The following is a 20863-nucleotide window of genomic DNA, read 5'->3' on the forward strand; positions in this document are numbered from 1 at the left end:
GTAAATAATGATAATGCAGCCCAGGGAAATATATATTCTGGGATTGACGGCAGTGGCAGATAAATTCAATGTCAGTTCTGTCAGTCATACATTACACACACGGAGAGGAATGCAACAAAGACCACGGCGGCCGTGGCAGCGGTGGTGTCTGAGGGCCGTTTCCTAGGTAACCATTTCCAGGGCGGGCGCTCTTTCCTGCCAACCAGTCAGCTTAGAGACTGAGACCGAGACGATGTGGTTAAAGAAAATAAGGTTTCTGTCTGTATGAGAGACAGCCGGTCCAACCAAGGTTAAACCAAGGTCAGCAATGATATAGCTTACAAGGAAGTGGATGCAGCCTATTAGGATGGAGACTGTGTAGGCAAAGGTTAAGGGCTGTATCCAGGCACTCCACGTTGCGTTGTCCATAAGAACAGCCCTTAGCTGTGGTATATTTGCCATATACCACACCTCAGGCCTTATTAATTGTTCAAATTCATTTCTGATTGGCTAGAAGGACATTCTAGAACGGACATTATATTTACTGTAGATACACGGGACAGCACTTTCTCAAATCAGATACTGCTGATCTGTCTGAACTTGCAAACGCTCATGGGATTGCTAAAAATAAAAGTTTGGCCAGTTTCTAAACCTTTAGACCTAATGACGTGCTTCTGAACATGAGCTTAGCAAGTGTAGCACATGGGGATTTGTGACATGTACTCCTCAGCCTTAAAATGTCCTGCTTGCGTCGCCTCATTATCGAGCTTTTGAGGTGGCACGATCGGCTAAGACGCTTGAGGAGGGTGGCCACGTGTGTTTGTGAAGCGGAGGACCCGAGTTTGCGCCAGGTATGGGCCAAAATGAGGGGAAGTGGTACTCGCTAAACAAGCAGTGTGAAGGTGTTTCCCCTAGCCAACGTCGCCATGACATCGTCTACAAATGTAATCGGAGATTTCTATTGAAGAAGCAGTTTCTTCATACTGATACAATATGCTGCCCTAACTAGGGGTGTGAATGTTTAAACAGGATCGTTAACATAAAATCACAGTGCAGTTATCACAAAACTACTAACAGGCCCCGATCATCATCATCAAGGGAAAAATAATAAATGCTGTAACATTAGTAGAAGATATGCATCTTTTCATTGATTTGCCACGGATAAAAAGCCGCACGTCATCATCTGTAAGAAAAATGGCAGTCCCATAGCGCGGCGCACAATTGGCCCAGCGTCGTCCGGGTTAGGCTGTCATTGTAAATAATAATGTATTGTTAACCGACTTGCCTAGTTAAATAAAATGTTTAAAAAAATAAATGTTAGATGTCTATGAATATGCTGTCATACATCACTGCAACGAGCAATCACATTGATGAGAAGCGGAACATGAAGTAGGTACTAGCAACAGAACATGGAGTAGAGGCACACAGAGAACCTACAACAGCATTAAACTTTTGAGTGTAGGGGGCAGTATTTTGATGTTTGGATGAAAACGTACCAAAAAGAAATTGCCTATTTCTCAGGCCCAGAATATGCATATAATTGTCTGATTGGGATAGAAAACTAACAGAACTGATATTGCAGGCGAAAACCTGAGGAAAATCCAACCAGGAAGTGCCGTTTTTCCTGAAAGCTCTATGTTCCATTGCATGCCTTCCCTCCATTTAAAGGGATATCAACCAGATTCCTTTTCCTATGGCTTCCACGTGGTGTGAACAGTCTTTAGACATAGTTTCAGGCTTTAATTCTGAAAAATGAGCAAGAAAGATCACATCATTGGATGGCTGGGTGCCAGCAGTGTTTTGCATGCGCCAACAGAGTGGAGTAGACATGTTCTCTCTCTCTCTCCTATTGAAGAAGCTATAGTCCGGTTGAAATATTATCGATTATATATTGTAAAAACAACCTAATTTGATTATAAAAAAAACGTTTAACATGTTTCTACGAACTTTACGGATACTATTTGAATTTTTCGCCTGCCCCGTCGTGACCGCTCGAGCCTGTGGATTTCTGAACATAACGCGCCAACCAAATGGAGGTATTTTGGATATAAAAATAATCTTTATGGAACATTTATTGTGTAACTGGGAGTCTCGTGAGTGCAAACATCCGAAGATCATCAAGAGATTAATTTTATTGCTTTTCTGACCAATCTACTTTGCTGCAAGCTGTTTGTAATGTTTGTCTGCTGAGAGAGATGTCCTAACATAAAACCTTGGATAGCTTTTGCCGAAAAGCTTTTTTGAAATCTGACACGCTAAGCTAAGCTGTAACAAGTTAAGCTGTGTTTTGCTATATTGCACTTGTAATTTCATGAAAATTTAATATTTTTTGTAATTTAATTTGACGCTCTGCAATTCAGCGGATGTTGACGAAAATGATCCCGCTAAAGGGATGAGTGCGCCAAGAAGTTAACCTCTAGTGACACCCCATCCCGTGAACAGGACCGTTGTCATCATCTGACACTAATTAGCATTACGCAACAGTCATAAATCTTCCTATTTCATGAAAATCACAAGTGAAATATATTGGAACACAGCTTAGCCTTTTGTTAATCACCCTGTCATCTCAGATTTTTGAAAATATGCTTTACAGCCAAAGCTAGACAAGCATGTGTAAGTTTATCGATAGCATAGCATTATGCCTTGCTAGCAGCAGGCAACCTTGTCACAAAAATCAGAAAAGCAATCAAATTAAATCGTTTACCTTTGATGAACTTCGTATGTTATTCACTCACGAGACTCCCAGGTAGATAGCCAAAGTTCATTTTTCCCCAAAATATTATTTTTGTAGACGAAATAGGTCCATTTGTTCTTCACATTTGGCTAAGAAATCAACCGGAAATTGTGGTCACGACAAAGCCGAAAAATATTCCAAATTAGCTCCATAATATCGACAGAAACATGGCAAACGTTGTTTAGAATCAATCCTCAACGTGTTTTTCAAATATCTATTCGATAATATATCCACCGGGACAATTGGTTTCTCAGTAGAAGCGATTGGAATAATGGCTACCTCTGTACTTTACGCGAGATTCTCTCCGGGAGCATCATGTGACCACTTGCGCAATGTAGCCCCCTACGGGTATTCTTCAACATAAATGCGTAAAACTACATCAATGCTGTAGACACCTTGGGGAATACATAGAAAGCGTAAGCTGGTTCATAGCACATTCACAGGTCAATGGGGACTCATTGGCACGCAGTGCTTTCAAAACCTGGGGCACTTCCGGATTGGATTTCTCAGGCTTTCGCCTGCAACATCAGTTATGTTATACTCACCGACAATATCTTTACAGTTTTGGAAACGTTAGAGTATTTTCTATCCAAAGCTGTCAATTATATGCATATTCTAGCATCTTGTCCTGACAAAATATCCCGTTTCTAACGGGAATTTTTTTTTCCCAAAAAATGAAAATACTGCCCCTAGAGTCTCAACAGGTTTTAATACCATCGCGCTGAGTGGGTGTGGGACAGCAGTAAGGTGTGTGCCGTCTGGTAGGGTTTCCACAGTCAAAACATTTTGGGATGGGCTATATCGTAAACATTTATTAATTTAAGGTTAGGCGTAAGGTTAGCAGTTTGGTTAGGGTTTAAAAATCACATTTTAACCCTTGTGTTGTCTTAAGGGTAAAAAAAAAAAAATGACCCACCACTATGTTAAACTGCAGAGAAAATCCCCTAACTGACATTTTTCAACTGGACTTTTCCTAGTGTGACCAACATTAGAAAAAGTGAAACATCGCCTTTGTTCATATATTTCCATGAAAGCTGTTCTCGACCAGGGTACAAATATTGTCTTAGTCATTTTTGACCCGGCAGTTATAAAATAATTTACACACCACAAAGACAATGAGAAATGTAGATTGTGTGCTACCGATTGACCTCAGACAAAACTAAAACTCTGCATGTGCAGCATTTCCCCTCAGCGACCCCACACGACTTTCACAGAAAAAATAATCAATGACAAAATAAACAAAATTTCAGGCAAAATAAAAATTTCTTGAAAGGGATGTTTACTAATGGGGAATGCAGTCAGAGGCTATAAAGGTGCTGCAGATGACAGTCCCCCCAGTTCTCTCTTTGCTGAAGCCATGAGTGCACGTTTCAGTGCCCAACAGGTCGTAGACCTGATTTATTAAGATGTCCAGGAGGAATAAGGAAACAATTTAGAAGAGGAGGTATCTGAAGAAGATGATGGGGGAAGAATACAACCCAGAGCTCAATGCATCATCTTCAGATGAAGAAATCCCCCAAGCTGAAAGAGAGACATTTCTGTAAAAGACCAGCAAAATAACATGGTCCTTGTCACCATATGACAATCAGGGAAGGATGGCAGCACAAATGTCATAAGGATGACCCCAGAGCCCACAAGACATGCAGTTGCCCATGTCCAGGACAGTGCCTCAACATTCTACTAGTTCATCACAAAAGGCATCGAAAAAAATAATCCTGGAGATGACAAATTTGGAGGGTTTCTGTAAATATGGAGACAACTGGAAAAGGATGGATGAGATTGACCTGTGTGCCTACACAGGGCTGCTAATCTTAGCGGGTGTGTATAGGTCCCGAGGCGAGGCTACATGAGGTCTCTGGGATTCTGAGAGTGGAAGGGCGATTTTCAGTGCCACTGAGTCTTTCACATGTTCTCAAGAATGCTACGGTTTGATAACCATGAAGTCAAGACCTGCAAGACGTGTGAGAGACAAACGAACGACCATAAGAGGTCTGGGAGAAGGGGATTGAGCGTCTGACAATCCTCTACAACCCTGGGCCTGCAGTAACAGTGGATAAGCAACTGGTTCCATTCAGAGGTACATTTTTATTTTCATATCTCTAATGTAAGGGATTTTCACTGTTCATTTTATAATGTATTGCTGTAATATCCTTGATGTATGTGATTGTTTTCTGTGACACTGATACTAATTACTGATAGTAATCTCTTTTGTCAAAAGGTTGCTGTCCTTTCCCGGCAGTATATGCCCAGCAAAGTATGGCATCAAGATATGGGTAGCCTGTGACGCACAATCCAAGTCTACACAGGGAAGTCGACCAGTGGAGGCCTGGAGAAGAACCAGGGGGTGCGGGTTGTACTTGATGTGACAGATGGACTGAGGGGGCATAATGTCCCATGTAACAATTTCTTTACCTCTTATGAAAGCCAGCAGCTCCTGAAGAGGAAGATACCATGGTTGGCACAGTTCGAAAGAACAAGCCTCGCACAAGAGGCGCACAAATTGGCCCAGTGTCATCCGGGTTTGGCCGTCATTGTAAATGAGAATTTGTTCTTAACGGACTTGCCTACTAAATAAATAAAAAACCCAGGCTTTATGACTTTGTGGCAACGACAGGTAGATAGAAGCCAGGACCGTGGTAGATTGAACTGCATTGCCCCCTAGCGGCCATACGTAGAACCACATCTGAACTCATCACTTAAATACAAAAAGTTATGTTTATTTTTAATGGCACTTTAAACGTTAAGACAAAATGTATATCCCTAGTCCTAACGTTCAAAAAGTTTACCAAGAAGACAACCAACCAGGAAAAGGTCCAACCAGGAAAAACATAGCTAGCATTCATTCATTTATTTTTGCAGCTTCTGATGACTGGGACAGGTGTGTGTGTGTGTGTGTGTGTGTGTGTGTGTGTGTGTGTGTGTGTGTGTGTGTGTGTGTGTGAGAGAGAGAAAGGAATTATATTTTAAAAAACAAATGTTACTACTCCTTTATCCTCTGTTAGAAAGCTATGTTCAGACAACATGGTAGAGTATACAGTACAGTGTCTGAATGAGAAAGCACTTGGTTGTTCGGTCAGTCGACCAGCACCTTCCAACCGCCCGTTAATCACCACAGTAAAAACGTCTCTCCAGCGAAACCTAAATTAAGCAATCAGCCAATATTCTATAAGCATGAGGTGACATCCCACACGCTTTGGCCTTTTTATAGAGCGAGGGGCGCAGAGGGAAGAGGGGAAGAGAGGGAAAGGGGTGACAGAGGAGAACGGGAACAGGAAACGGGGAGAGAGGGGTATTTCTGTGACAAGAGACAGAACCGGTTCGGACGCGGTCTGCGGTCGTAGTGACTGCTGTGCTGACGGTCAGAGAGACAGACACCTGTGTGGAGTTAGCATTAGGGTTGGGTGACGGGACAATGTGTCATTCCAGACATCCTAACATTGTTGATATACGATTGTATGGTCTACAAAAAGTCCCTCTGTACCCAACATCATTACTAAACTTTAAACAAGTTACCACACCAAGTCTCAGGGATGGCTAACTCTGGAAATTCCTTTGGTCTCTACGGAGTTCGGTAAATCAGCTTTAAATTTTCTTAAACCTTATTTATGGAACAATCTTCAAAATGTTCTTAAATTTGATGTTTTGGTGCCTCTAGGCCAATTCAGAAAGCTGATTGAGGACCTTATTACTAATGAATGTGTTTATGACAGTGTTTTTCCTTTCTGCTTTCGTTTTGTATTTAAATTTGGATGTGTGCATTTTCCGTAATTCAGGACTCATCTGTAAAAGAGACCTTGGTCTCAGTATGACTCTCTAATAAAATAAAAGTTGAAAGAAAGAAAATGAAGGCTATGGCATTTAGGGAAAATACAATTTGGCATGTTGCCCTGCAATGTGCTCACTGCCAGACTACAGTCAAATTCAAATAAGCTAAAACAATCATGTGACATCACGATGTTGTCACCATCGACGATGGTAGACGATGCAATCGTAAAATTGCCAAACCTAGTTAGCATTTCCATTCCACACTGAGGTAGAATCTACTCAGCTCACAGGGATCTGTGCAGACAGAGGGACTGAGATTCATCTAATACTTGGGAGAGCAGGTGAGGGCAAAACGCAGACAATGAGACTGCAGCACAGAGAAACTCAAGATTGTGTCTGAGAGCACTGCAGATTTCAACATAAATATAGTCTGCGTGCAATAAGGATTTTAACACACACAGCTCAAAACAGTGTGTGATGTGGATAATCTAGTAATAGGCCAGCCGCTGAAGGATCATCTTTATGTATAAAAACACATAAAAGACACACTGCTCATAGCCAAAATCAGAGCCACGCCACCCAGTGCCAATAGCACTGCCTTTGAGGCCCAGTAGACTTCGAGGTCGTCAACTCACATAATATGCTACCCAGAGCCCTGTACCACGCAAAGCTGTTAGGACCAACGCCAAAGAGCTCAGTCAGTGGAATGCCTTTTTTACACACACACACACACACACAAATGTACCAGTCAGCTAGAATTTACAAGTCCAACGGCTGTATGTAACATGACCCGGCTGAGGCTAATCCATATGCTCTGAATAACTCACATCAATCACTGACATATTAACAGCAGGCCTAATACGCTACATGCATACTATTTGTATTCTCTGATGAATGCAACTACTCTTTCAGCAAATTAAAAACAGCAGAACTAGGCTACGCAGATCTCAAGGCGACACTTCTAAACCGACTTGACGAGATTCCTCTAGCCGAGTACACCAAACCCTAGGAGTACCCGCCCGTCTGCCTGAAGAGTACTACCAAAACACAATCACAGCTCACTCCAGCTCCACCGCAGAAAATACAGAGCTAAATCTCTGCTTCTAAACCAGCTCTGTGTTGGGAGGAACACCCTGTGGCAATAGTGAGAACCAGTGTACAGGCTTTCCTTTGGGATGTCTGCCAGGCCCAGGCGTAAGGGTCAACTCGATCTCCCGTCGGCTTTACTTGGATTCCCTTTGATGAGTCCAGATTGTGTCCCGTTGAAGATAGCACTGGGGCATATTTAAGTGTTAGACTATAAGAGTGATCCATGCTTCCATGGTAAATTATCAATGGCATGCAGATTGTGTAGATCTGAATGAGCCATTGGACACACACACAGGTTCAAAGAGATGTTAAAAGGAAGTGGAGACACTAATCTGTCATCAAGCCAAGATTAGGTCATTCTGAAGTACAAAGGTCATGTGCTGTCTGTGTCCAATCAACACTACACACAAGTGAATAAGAAGAAAATGAGAGGGTGTCTGGGCTTTACTGTAAGTGAATGCACGTAGGTGTGTGAGCTCACCTGTGTGTGTGTCGTGTCTGCGTCTCTCTGTGTGTGTGTGTGTGTCCTTCAGAACACAGTGATCTGAAGGATGGAGAACAAGCTATATGATGAAAAATTGAAAGTTGTTGAGTTGGCACAGGTACAGAGTTGGCACAGGTACAGCAGACTAGTGCTTGCGAACACAACATTTGAGATATATATATATATATACATAAAAAATATTTTAAAAATTACAAAATCGATAGAGTCAAAGCATCCATATAATATAATGACATTTAACTGTGTCGATTACCCCCTCTCCCCATCACTAGTGTATGTAAAGAACTCTGTGTGTGTGTGTGTGTGGCACCATCAAATCAGCTCATTTGTGAGGCACAAGTGCGTGGCTTTATATTTACTGCTGCTGGCAAGCCGCCAGGGGCCACCGCAAAGAATTCTGGGACAGCCAGGCTATTTTTGGGGCTGTTGCAAGGGAGTGTTTTCCCACGATGCAACTCTGCATCAGCAGCATCAGGCTTGATGCAAAGTATGACGCCCCAATCAAATTGGTATTTAAAATACGCTAGCCTCCATGCAAACACACTCCATTGATTCCTTCGTAGTTTGATCATCAAATGCACTTAGTGGATTTTTCTAACCCTCTCCCTGACTTGAATATCTATGAGCACAGCATAGCAGAGAGAAGGCTATAAAACTCTGGACACACCCATAACTAAAGGCGTGTCAGAGAGGAGAGCTGTGAGAGGGGACTGGCTGACCAACAGCAGATGGAGTAACACCTGAGGGGTATACAACAATTGAAGCAAGATCTTCAGGGTTTTGTAGCTTCAGATTCCAGCTCAGGCTTCATCCGTACTACGACGGTGGAGATTTCTCGCCCGGCTGCAGCCAACTCTCAGGCTTGTAACTGCGGATGCGGGTCACACATGGCTAGTCAAAACACCAAACTCTTCACTGATAATGCTGAAACATCAATCCATGGGCAAGTCAGTGCCACGTTTTCATGTGCCGAAGTCAAAAGGAAAGAAAAAAAAGTTACCTTGCAAATTCAGCAGGCTATCGTGTGAAATAAGCTTGAAGTACAGTCTTAATTTTATTACTACTTTATTTCTCATTAATGCAGCCTTTGGCAGGTAGTCTAGTGGTTAGAGCGCTAGACCAAATCCCTGAGCTGACAATGTATAAATCTGTCGTTCTGCCCCTGAACAAGGCATTTAACCCACTGGGCCGTCATTGAAAATAAGAATTTATTTTAAAAAATGAAAATCCGTGCACAAGCACCTTATTTTGCACACCTAATAATTGTTTTAAATATTAAAGACAAATAAGTTTCATCATTGTATGATGCAAGGAACCACATTACAAAATAACCTATATTACCATATTTGTTTACCATCGAGAATCGGAAGAAAATGCAGAAAAACACCCTGCCCATTGGCTTCGTTGCATATTCAAGCTGGTCTCAAAATACAACACTGCCCCTTTAAGGCTCTCCTGGAGGATGGCCACCCTTGCTAGCCTATAAAATACTGCAACATTACAATTACAACCAAATATACTGAACAAAAAATTTAATTTAACTAGGCAAGTCAGTTAACAAATTTGTATTTACAATGATGGCCTACACCGGCTAAACCCGGACGACGCTGGGCCAATTGTGCGCTGCCCTACGGGACTCCCAATCATGGCTGGTTGTGATACAGCCTGGATTCGAACCAGGGTGTCTGTAGTGAAGCCGCAAGCACTGAGATGCAGTGGCTTAGACTGCTGCGCCACTCGGGAGCCCAAGTTACAGTTCATGTAAAAAGGAAATCAGTCAATTGAAATAAATTCCTTAAACCCTAATCTATGGATTTCACGACTGGGCAAGGCCGCAGCCATAGGTGGCCTGGGATGGCATGGGTCCACCCACCTGGGAGCCAGGCCCAGCCAATCAGAATGAGTTTTTACACCAAAAAAGGACTTTATTACAGAGAGAAATATTATAATATTCTAATACAGACAGAAATATTAATCAGCTGTCCGGGTGGCTGGTCTCAGACGATCCCGCAGGTAAAGAAACCGGATGGGGAGGTCCTGGGCAGGCGTGGTTACACGTGGGCTGTGGTTGTGAGGCCAAATTCTCAAAAATGGTTGGAGGTGGCTTATGGTAGAGAAATTAACATTAAATTCTCTAGCAACAGCTTTGGTAAACATTCCTGCAGTCAGCATTCCAATTGCACGCTCGCTCAAAACTTGACATCTGTTACATTGTGTTGTGTGACAAAACTGCACATTCAAGTGGCCTTTTGTCCCCAGCACAAGGTGCACCTGTGTAATGATCATGCTGTTTAATCAGCTTCTTGATATGCCACCCCTGTCAGGTGGATGGATTATGTTGGCAAAGGAGAAATGCTCACTAACAGGGATGTAAACAAATGTATGCACAATATTTTAGAGAAATAAGCTTTATGTGCGTATGGAAAATTCCTGGGATGTTTTATTTCAGCTCATGAAACATGGGAAAAACACTTAACACTATATTTTTGTTCAGTTTACTTATTTCTTTTTTAAATAATTCCATCCAGGCCTCAAAATTAAATATATTGATACTATTCAAAACAGACTACAAAAGCAATGGTTGATGCAAAAGACTCATCTTAAAATGCTGATCGTTTAATTTTTTCATATTATAAGCTCGACGAACCAACGAACCATGCCTCAAGTATGTCGACAGAATCAAGCCTTTTGACGTTAATTATCATTCATTACAAACTGGGTGGTTTAAACCCTGAATGCTGATTGGCTAACAGCCAGAGTATATCAGACCGTATACCACGGGTATGACAAAACATGTATTTGTACTGCTGTAATTATGTTGGTAACCAGTTTATAATAGCAATAAGGCACCTCGGGCGCTTGTGATATATGGCCAAGATACCACGGCTAAGGGCTGTGTATAGGCAGCCCGCGTTGCGTCGTACGTAAGAACAGCCATTAGCCGTGGTATACTGGCCATATACCACACCTCCTCGGGCCTTACTGCATCAGCTTGGACAAGAGGCTGTAGCCAATATGCATATCACCTACACTGACATGTAGGCTTTTTTATTTATGTACACTGCATTTGGAAAGTATTCTGACCTAGACTTTTTCCACATTTTGTTACAGCATTATTCTAAAATGGATTAAATACAGTTTGTTCCTCAATCTAAACACAATACCCCATAATAACAAAGTGAGAACAGGTTTAGCAATTTAGCAAATGTCGATTTTTTAAAATTTTAATTATGAAATACCTCATTTACATAAGTATTCAGACTCTTTGCTATACGACTCGAAATTGAGCTCAGGTGCATCCTGTTTCCATTGATCATCCTTGAGATGTTTCTACAACTTAATTGTAGATTCAATTGATTGGACATGATTTGGAAAGGCACACCTGTCAATATAAGGTCCCACAGTTGATGGTGCATGTCAGAGCAAAAACCAAGCCATGAGGTAGAAGGAATTGTCCGTAGAGCTCTAAGACCGGATTGTGTCGAGGCACAGATCTGGGGAAGTATACCCCCACTTTTTGAAGCATTGAAGGTCCCCAAGAACAGTGGCCTCCATCCTTAAGTGGAAAAAGTTTGGAACCACCAAGACTCTTCCTAGAGATGGCCGTCCGCCCAAACTGAGCAATTGGGGGACAAGAGCAGAGAATAAAAGTACAGCTTGATCCTTGATGAAAACCTGCTCCAGAGCACTCAGGACAACAACCCTAAGCACACAGCCAAGACAACGCAGGAGTGGCGGTCCTTAAGTGGCCCAGCCAGAGCCCGGACTTGAATCCGATCGAACCTCTCTGGATGTAACAAAATGTGGGGGGGTAAAAAACAAAGGGTCCAAATAAATGCACTGTATATGAACATTCGATCAGATTATTATTCCAATGTTGGCCTCACTGATCCAATTCATATCGGAGTAATTGCTTGATATTGTGATTTTTTATTTTTTTTATTTTACTTGTCCCGGACAAGTAAACAAGTTATTGTTGAGCCCTGCACTACATTCAGGATAAATGGAGTTAGCCTGCCCGGGAGTAGGTTAGTTCTGGAGGATTCGTTGCCATATACATTTACCTGGCTAATAGGTGAGCCACTTTCATGGTACCAGTTATTCAGAGTTGAACTCAGAGTTGACCAAAGTTACGTTACCTTGCTACCTTCTCAAATCACATACATAGTATAATGCTTTAGTCTTAAATGTCCCCCAAACATGGCATGATGACACATTAAATGAATGAAGATCACAAATCTGACTGATCGATTGACTATCCACAGATCTGCTGTGTCAACTATGAGGGATACTGTGAGATTCCCTTGAGATTCTGACATAAAAATGTATAGTTTTTTATTATGAAGGAAGTTAGTTAGTGTTAGTTTCAGGAGCGAATGCTAACTAGCTTTAGCACAATGACTGGAAGTCTAAAAGTACAGTAGCATTGTATCCATCCCTTTAACCTTACTAACACTTCTTGCAATAATAAGTCATTCTAATAGTTGTGTTAGTAACACTAATACTAGGGCAGCCACCCAACATTGACACCAAATGTGTTTAAGTGCTAAAAATATCCCCCCCCCCCCCAAAGAAAAGCTTAACCTAGTACCACCACTTTGATGTTGTTGGCTTGCTCTTAACTCATAACCAAAGACGGTATTCTTGGTCATGGCGAGAGCCAGTCAAGAAATGAGGTCAGATTATATTCACTGGTATAAAAGATAGGCAGAGAGAGAGAAAGAAAGAGGGATAATATGAGTGATTTCATGTTGAATAAGCTGCAGTTTTGGGTTAGTTCCTATCCAGCTGTGAGTATTTCCCTTCAACTGAGTCGGTCAGCAGGACTCCATCCAGATGCTGCTTTATTTGACCACCCCTCCCCAGAGAAGTGCACAGGAACACTAACAAACAGACACCTACATATTTTTGGCTTGTGTCTGGTATTGAATGTGAAAAAGGACAAGAAAACCAGATCACTCATTCAAATAGTCAAGGTCACTCATTCAAACACAGATAATCTCTGATAAATCCACAGATTACAGCGACGAGACAACGATTCTCAAACCTACCTCTATCCTAAACCAAACTCACCCCAGTAGCCGTCATGAGACCGTATTAGTAGTACATTTGTAAACTTGAGCTCCCAGACGTAGCAGTGTAGTCCAGGTGTATCCTTATCTAGTCTTCTCCTCACAATATTTAGCATATGACAGTTCAGAAAACCTCGGCAGCCCAGTCCTGTGTTAACCTAGGTCGTCACCTCACAGAAGTGATAAACATATAGCTCGGCTCACAGACCTGGCAGCCCAGACCCTGTCCTAGTCTAGTCTCATCCCTCACCTCACAGGTGTTGTAGTCCTCAGAGTCCAGCAGAAGGCAGAGTTTGGGCAGCAGCTCAGGCCAGTTCTGCAGCTCCCCTTTGGAGGCGATGGTAGTGATGAGGATACCTGGGTCGAGAGAGAAAGACAAAGACACACACAGAGAGACAAAGACAGAGAGAGCGAGACACAGAAAGAGAAAGAGACAGAGAGATGACAGGTCTCCTCGAAGCAACTCCACAACACTCCCTTATAACAATCACCTCCTTGCTTAATCATCATGATCACCATTAGGATTGGCAGAGCCAATATCCTGCACTTTTAGTCGGTTTATAATAGGTGATTTACACACTCCTGTTTGTTCATTTCTGTCAGATGTTAGGTAACCATGGCAACAGAGCCCTGGCACAGTCTTTGCTTGCCTGCTGACTCTGATAAGGAGGCACCATGCAAACACCATTGGGCTATCTCAACAAGCCAGCTGGCTAATCAAACCTTCAGAAATATCCATGCAGCCAGACACCAGTGAGACGAACGGCGTTATATTACCCTGAGCCGCGGTGTACCAGTCTATGGCATGTGACGTGAACAGGCAAAAACAGTGAGGGAGGGGCGCCTTTCTCAAATCAAACAATGATCTGTGCCGCTTGGTCATGTCGGCTATAAGGCAGCATGGTACATCGTCCAGAAACATTAAACATATTTTCCATAAAATATGTTAGAATTTTCAAAGTAGTTTTAAAATTGGGAAGGCAAATAAAGCATTTTTTTTTTTTAAGCAATCACTTCTGCATTGGAAACAGAGAATCCTACTCATTACTTCACGTGCATAATCTAACCTATGCTACGTCACTTTTGTTTTGAGATGATTTTGCAGTGGGCTTTGTGGTGTAAAGTACTTAAGTAAAAATACCTCAAAATGTACTACTAAAGTTGTTTTTTGGGGGTATTTTTGATAACTAACTTTACCACATTCCTAAAGGAAATAAATGTACTCCATACATTTTCTTTGACACCCAAAAGTACTTGCTAAGCATTCAAAATGTAACAGGACGCTAAAATTGTCCAATTCACGCACTTATCAACAGAACATCCCTACTGCCTCTGATCCCTGGTCATCCATACTGCCTCTGAACTCACATGCTTCGTTTGTAAATGTCGTCAATGTTGGAGTGCGCCCCTGGCTTTCCGTTAAAAAAAATCCGTTAAAAAAATGTGCCATCTGCTTCGCTTAATATGAAGGAATTTGAAATGATTTACACTTTTACTTTTGGTATATTCAAAACCAAACACTTTTAGATTTTTACTCAAGTAGTATTTTACTGGGTGACTTTCACTTGAGTCGTTTTCTATTAAGGCATCTTTACTTGTACTCAAGTATGACAGTTGGCTACTTTATCCACCACTGGCTTTGAACGGGGCACCTGGCTCACGCCCGCAAGGCAGCCCGGTTCCAAAAAGAATGCAATCACTTTTCACCCGTTGCAAACTTCTCCCACCGAGGTAACCCGGGCCAGATAATCAAATCCCCCTCAATGACTCAAAGATTCAGGTTAATTCACACCAATGGGTGTGTCTGAGTCTTATCACCTTTAAAACCTAGGTAAGCGATTCCAATGTTCCCTCTAAGTTGCGAGTGGGCGCACAGCTGGCCAGGGACTGATGAGCATTTATTTTTAAATAATTATCAGAATAATAATAAAATCCACCTTTGAGAAAATCACAAGACTGAACTGAACTAACGGGGAAAACTCTAGCAAGTTAACACTATCAACGTTTCCCTGTACTGTTGGAATTCTGATGGAATCAGCGCAATATTAGCCACTATCAATGAAACATACCGAAACAAAAACTAACTATGCAAGACTTCATATGCAAAACTAACTATGCAAGAGATTTTATTTTTTAATAGGCAAAGCGCAATCGGACTAGGATTCTATTGCATTGACAGGCACGACGACTCAGGCCTGTACTCTACAGAGACTGGTGCGCCATAACAAATCAAAGCTGCAGTAGACCTATATGCAATTAGAACATTGCCATATATAGATGTGTCATTTAATTTGAACTGGACTGTTTTACAGCATGAGCGGTCGCAATTGTTATGTGCTTGTTTTGAGATCAAGGCGAGAGCTGCATATAGACACGTGCGCACATTTGTTCACATTCTTAGCTAGTTAGTGAGTTATTAGCCCAGTTATAGCTCATTTGTAGTCAGCAATGTGGGAGCACAAAACTTCAACATTTCTAGTCATCTTTGAAAAGCATTTTTTTTTTATGTCTTAAAAAAGGCTTGAATAAGCCAAGTAGCCAATAGGCAACGGGTAGCACAATCTGTCTGATTCTCTGTAATAAATGGTATTGGAATAATAATCCATTTTATTTTGTAAAGCATCACAACAAAATGTTCAGTCGCCTCCTTGTCTGAAGGACAAGTTGCTAAACAAGTTCATGTCAAGCCCTGCATGTTGTTGTTTTTTGTGGGGGGTTTTCAAAAGTCTCATGGAATGCAGACCTACATTGGCTGCTACTGTAGACTGAATGATATCCTTTTAACATGGAAATAGCTGTTACGGTATGCATTTTCTCCATTGTTTTTGATGGTAGGGCACTCTGGTAGGCCTACATTATGATCAAATAGCCACAGTAGGCTATTTGGCCACTGTTAAAACAGTATATTAAAGCGGGTACAGCCTTGAAGTTACACAGAAATGTCACAAGGTTCAAGATAGCGATCAGCAGACCCAAAAAAATTGATCAATGCCTATAAATATTAGAGGGAACATTGCCTGGAACACCATTCTCCTGCTTTGATCTGTTTGAGTCATTGAAGAGAAGGAGTGTGTGAAGGGTTTTGTAATCAGGTATGAGCTGGGCTGGAACAAAAGCTTAGACACCACTGCCATTCAGATCTGGAGCGGTCCATCCTTAAGTCATTTTTCTGCACTATGGGTACAATGGTATTGACAGTCACAGAGTGTACAAAACATTAAGAACACCTGCTCTTTCCATGACAGACTGGCCAGGTGAATCCAGATGAAGGCTATGATACCTTGAGGTCACTTGTTAAATCCATTTCAAATCAGCGTTGATTAAGGGACATGAATTGTGTATGTGTGCCATTCAAAAGGTTGAATGGGCAAGAAAATTTAAGTGCCTTTGAACAGGGTATGGTAGTAGGTGCCATGTGCACCGGTTTGTGTCAAGAACCACAAAGCTACTGGGGTTGTCACGCTCAACAGTTTTGTGTGTATCAAGAATTTGGCACCAGCCAAAGGTCATCCAGCAAACAGACAACTGTGGGAAGCATTGTAGTCAACACGGGCCAGCATCCCTGTGGAATGCTTTGAAAACATGTAGAGTCCATAACACAACGAATTGAGGCTGTTCTGAGGGTAAAAGGGGTGGGGGGTGAAACTCAATTTTAGGAAGGTATTCCTAATATTTGGTACACACAGTGTGTGTGTTGATAAATAAATAAAACACACACACACACAGTACCAGTGAAAAGTTTGGACATATCTACTCACTCAAGGGTTTCTTTAAAATTGTACTATTTTCTACATTGAATAATAGTGAAGACATTAAAACTATGAAATAACACATGGAATGATGTAGAAACCAAAAAAAAGTGGTTAACCAATCAAAATACATTTTAGAATCTTCAAAGTAGCCACCTTTTGCCTTGATGGCAGCTTTGCACTCTTGGAATTCTCTCAACCAGCTTCATGACATAGTCACCTGCAATGCATTTCAATTAACTGGTGTGCCTTGTTAAAGTTAATATGTGGAATTTCTTTGCGTCTTAATGCGTTTGAGCCAATCAGTTGTGTTGTGACATGGTAGGGGTGGTATACAGAAGATATACCTATTTGGTAAAAGACCAGTCCATATTATGGCATGAGCATCTCACAAAAGCAAAGAGAAACGACAGTCCATTACTTTAAGACATGACAAGGTCAGTCAATAGAGGAAAACCATCAAGCACTATGATGAAACTGGCTCTCATGAGTATCGCCACAGGAAAGGAACACCCAGAGTTATCACTGCTGCAGAGGACAAGTTCATCAGATTTACCAGCCTCAGAAATTGCAGCCCAAATAGATGCTTCACAGAGTTCAAGTAACAGACACATCAAAATCAACTGTTCAGAGGAGACTGCATGAATCAGGCCTTCATGGTCGAATTGCTGCGAAGAAAGCACTTAAAGTACACTAATAAGAAGAATAGACCGATGGAAATATGTCCTTTTGTCTGATGAGTCCAAAATTGAGATTTTTGGTTCCAATCGCTGTGTCTTTGTGAGACGCAGAGTAGATGAACGGATGATCTCTGCATGTGTGGTTCTCACCATGAAGCATGGAGGTGGTGGTGTGATGGTACTCTGCTGGTGACACTGTCCGTGATATATTTAGAATTCAAGGCACACTTAACCAGCATGGCTACTACAGCATTCTGCAGCGATACGCCATCCCATCTGGTTTGCGCTTAGTGGGACTACCATTTGTTTTTCAACAGGACAATGAGGGCTATTTGACCAAGGAGAGTGATGGTGTGCTGTATCAGTTGACCTGGCCTCCACAAATCACCTGACCCAATTGAAATGGGTTGGGATGAGTTGGACCACAGAGTGAAAGAAAGGCAGCCAACAAGTGCTCAGCATACAGTTGAAGTCAGAAGTTTACATAAACTAGTTTTAATGACTCCAACCTAAGTGTTCAAACCACTCCACAACTTTCTTGTTAACAAACTATAGTTTTGGTAAGTTGGTTAGGACTAGAGGTCGATTATGATTTTTAACGCCGATACCGATTATTGGGGGACCCCCCCACAAAAAAAGCGGACACCGATTAAATCGGCCGATTTTTTAAAAATGTATTTGTAATAATGACAATAACAACAATACTGAATGAACACTTATTTTAACTTAATATAATACAGCAATAAAATCTATTTAGCCTCAAATAAATAATGCAACATGGTTTAAATAATGCAAAAACAAAGTGTTGGAGAAGAACGTAAAAGTGCAATATGTGCCATGTAAGAAAGCTAACATTTAAGTTCCTTGCTCAGAACATGAGAACATATGAAGGCAGTATGGCTTCAGTCTCTCTCCTCTACCTGGGCTCGAACCAGGAACACAATGACAACAGCCACCCTCGAAGCAGCGTTACCCATGCAGAGCAAGGGGAATAACTACTCCAAGTCTCAGAGCGAGTGACGTTTGAAACGCTATTAGCGCACAACCCGCTAACTAGCTAGCCATTTCACATTGGTTACACCAGCCTAATCTCGAAAGTTGATAGGCTTGAAGTCATAATCAGCTGCTGGCAAACGCTCGAAAGTGCTGTTTGAATGAATGCTTACGAGCCTGCTGCTGCTGCCTACCGTCGCTCCGTCCGCACCGCATCGATTATATGCAACGCAGGACACGCTAGATAAACTAGTAATATCATCAACCATGTGTAGTTAACTAGTGATCATGATTGATAAATTGTTTTTTTATAAGGTAAGTTAAATGCTAGCTAGCAACTTACCTTGGCTTACTGCATTCGCGTAACAGGCAGTCTCCTCATGGAGTGCAATGTAATCAGGTGGTTAGAGCGTTGGACTAGTTAACTATAAGGTTGCAAGATTGTCAGCTCGGGGGGATTCAAGGTAAAAATCTGTCGTTCTGCCCCTGAACGATGCAGTTAACCCACCGTTCCTAGGCCGTCATTGAAAATAAGAATGTGTTCTTAACTGACTTGCCTAGTCAAATAAAGATTAAATAAAAAAGGTGTAAAAAATCAAAAGTATATATATTTTTATTTTACTATTATTATTATTATATATATATTTTTTTTAATTGGCCAAATCGGTATCCAAAAATACCGATTTCCGATTGTTATGAAAACTTGAAATCGGCCCTAATTAATCGGCCATTCCGATTAATCGTTCGACCTCTTATTTTTTTATTTAAAATGTATTTAACCAGGTAGGCTAGTTGAGAACAAGTTCTCATTTGCAACTGCGACCTGGCCAAGATAAAGCATAGCAGTGTGAACAGACAACACAGAGTTACACATGGAGTAAACAATTAACAAGTCAATAACACAGTAGAAAAAAAAGAGAGTCTATATACATTGTGTGCAAAAGGCATGAGGAGGTAGGCGAATAATTACAATTTTGTAGATTAACACTGGAGTGATAAATGATCAGATGGTCATGTACAGGTAGAGATATTGGTGTGCAAAAGAGCAGAAAAGTAAATAAATAAAAACAGTATGGGGATGAGGTAGGTAAAAATGGGTGGGCTATTTACCGATAGGCTATGTACAGCTGCAGTGATCGGTTAGCTGCTCAGATAGCAGATGTTTGAAGTTGGTGAGGGAGATAAAAGTCTCCAACTTCAGCGATTTTTGCAATTAGTTCCAGTCACAGGCAGCAGAGAACTGGAACGAAAGGCGGCCAAATGAGGTGTTGGCTTTAGGGATGATCAGTGAGATACACCTGCTGGAGCGCGTGCTACGGGTGGGTGTTGCCATCGTGACCAGTGAACTGAGTTAAGGCGGAGCTTTACCTAGCATGGACTTGTAGATGACCTGGAGCCAGTGGGTCTGGCGACGAATATGTAGCGAAGGCCAGCCGACTAGAGCATACAGGTCGCAGTGGTGGGTGGTATAAGGTGCTTTAGTGACAAAACGGATGGCACTGTGATAAACTGCATCCAGTTTGCTGAGTAGTGTTGGAAGCAATTTTGTAGATGACGTCGCCGAAGTCGAGGATCGGTAGGATAGTTTTACTAGGGTAAGTTTGGCGGCGTGAGTGAAGGAAGCTTTGTTGCGGAATAGAAAGCCGACTCTAGATTTGATTTTCGATTGGAGATGAGTCTGGAAGGAGAGTTTACAGTCTAGCCAGACACCTAGGTACTTATAGATGTCCACATATTCAAGGTCGGAACCATCCAGGGTGGTGATGCTAGTCAGGCATGCGGTTGCAGGCAGCGAACGGTTGAAAAGCATGCATTTGGTTTTACTAGCGTTTAAGAGCAGTTGGAGGCCACAGAAGGAGTGTTGTATGGCATTGAAGCTCGTTTGGAGGTTAGATAGCACAGTGTCCAAGGACGGGCCGGAAGTATATAGAATGGTGTCGTCTGCGTAGAGGTGAATCAGGGAATCGCCCTAGTTAAGACATCTACTTTGTGCATGACACAAGTAATTTTTCCAAAAATTGTTTACAGACAGATTATTCCACTGTATCACAATTCCAATGGGTCAGAAGTTTACATAATCTAAGATGACTGTCTTTAAACAGCTTGGAAAATTCCAGAAAATGGTGTCATGGCTTTAGAAGCTTCTGCTAATTGACATATTTGAGTCAATTGGAGGTGTACCTGTGGATGTATTTCAAGGCCTCGCTTCAAACTCAGTGCCTCTTTGCTTGACATCATGGGAAAATCAAAAGAAATCAGACAAGACCCCAGAAAAACTATTGTAGCCCTCCACAAGTCTG

General features: G+C 41.8%; 1 protein-coding gene across 3 annotated transcripts in view; it reads right to left on the reverse strand.

Annotated features, from left to right (window-relative positions):
* Positions 1–20863, reverse strand: part of tnpo1 (transportin 1) — a 61644-nt gene that overhangs the window by 32511 nt on the left and 8270 nt on the right. For all 3 annotated transcript variants that reach the window (XR_004206133.1, XM_020465435.2, XM_031808998.1), the window contains exon 5: positions 13392–13498. Coding sequence is in view for 2 of the 3 variants with exons in the window: in XM_020465435.2 (XP_020321024.2) it covers positions 13392–13498 (107 nt within the window). In the remaining variant the exon portion in view is untranslated. The remainder of the gene's footprint in view (positions 1–13391; positions 13499–20863) is intronic.

The sequence above is a fragment of the Oncorhynchus kisutch genome, linkage group LG29, assembly GCF_002021735.2.
Source record: "Oncorhynchus kisutch isolate 150728-3 linkage group LG29, Okis_V2, whole genome shotgun sequence".
Lineage (NCBI taxonomy): Eukaryota > Metazoa > Chordata > Actinopteri > Salmoniformes > Salmonidae > Oncorhynchus > Oncorhynchus kisutch.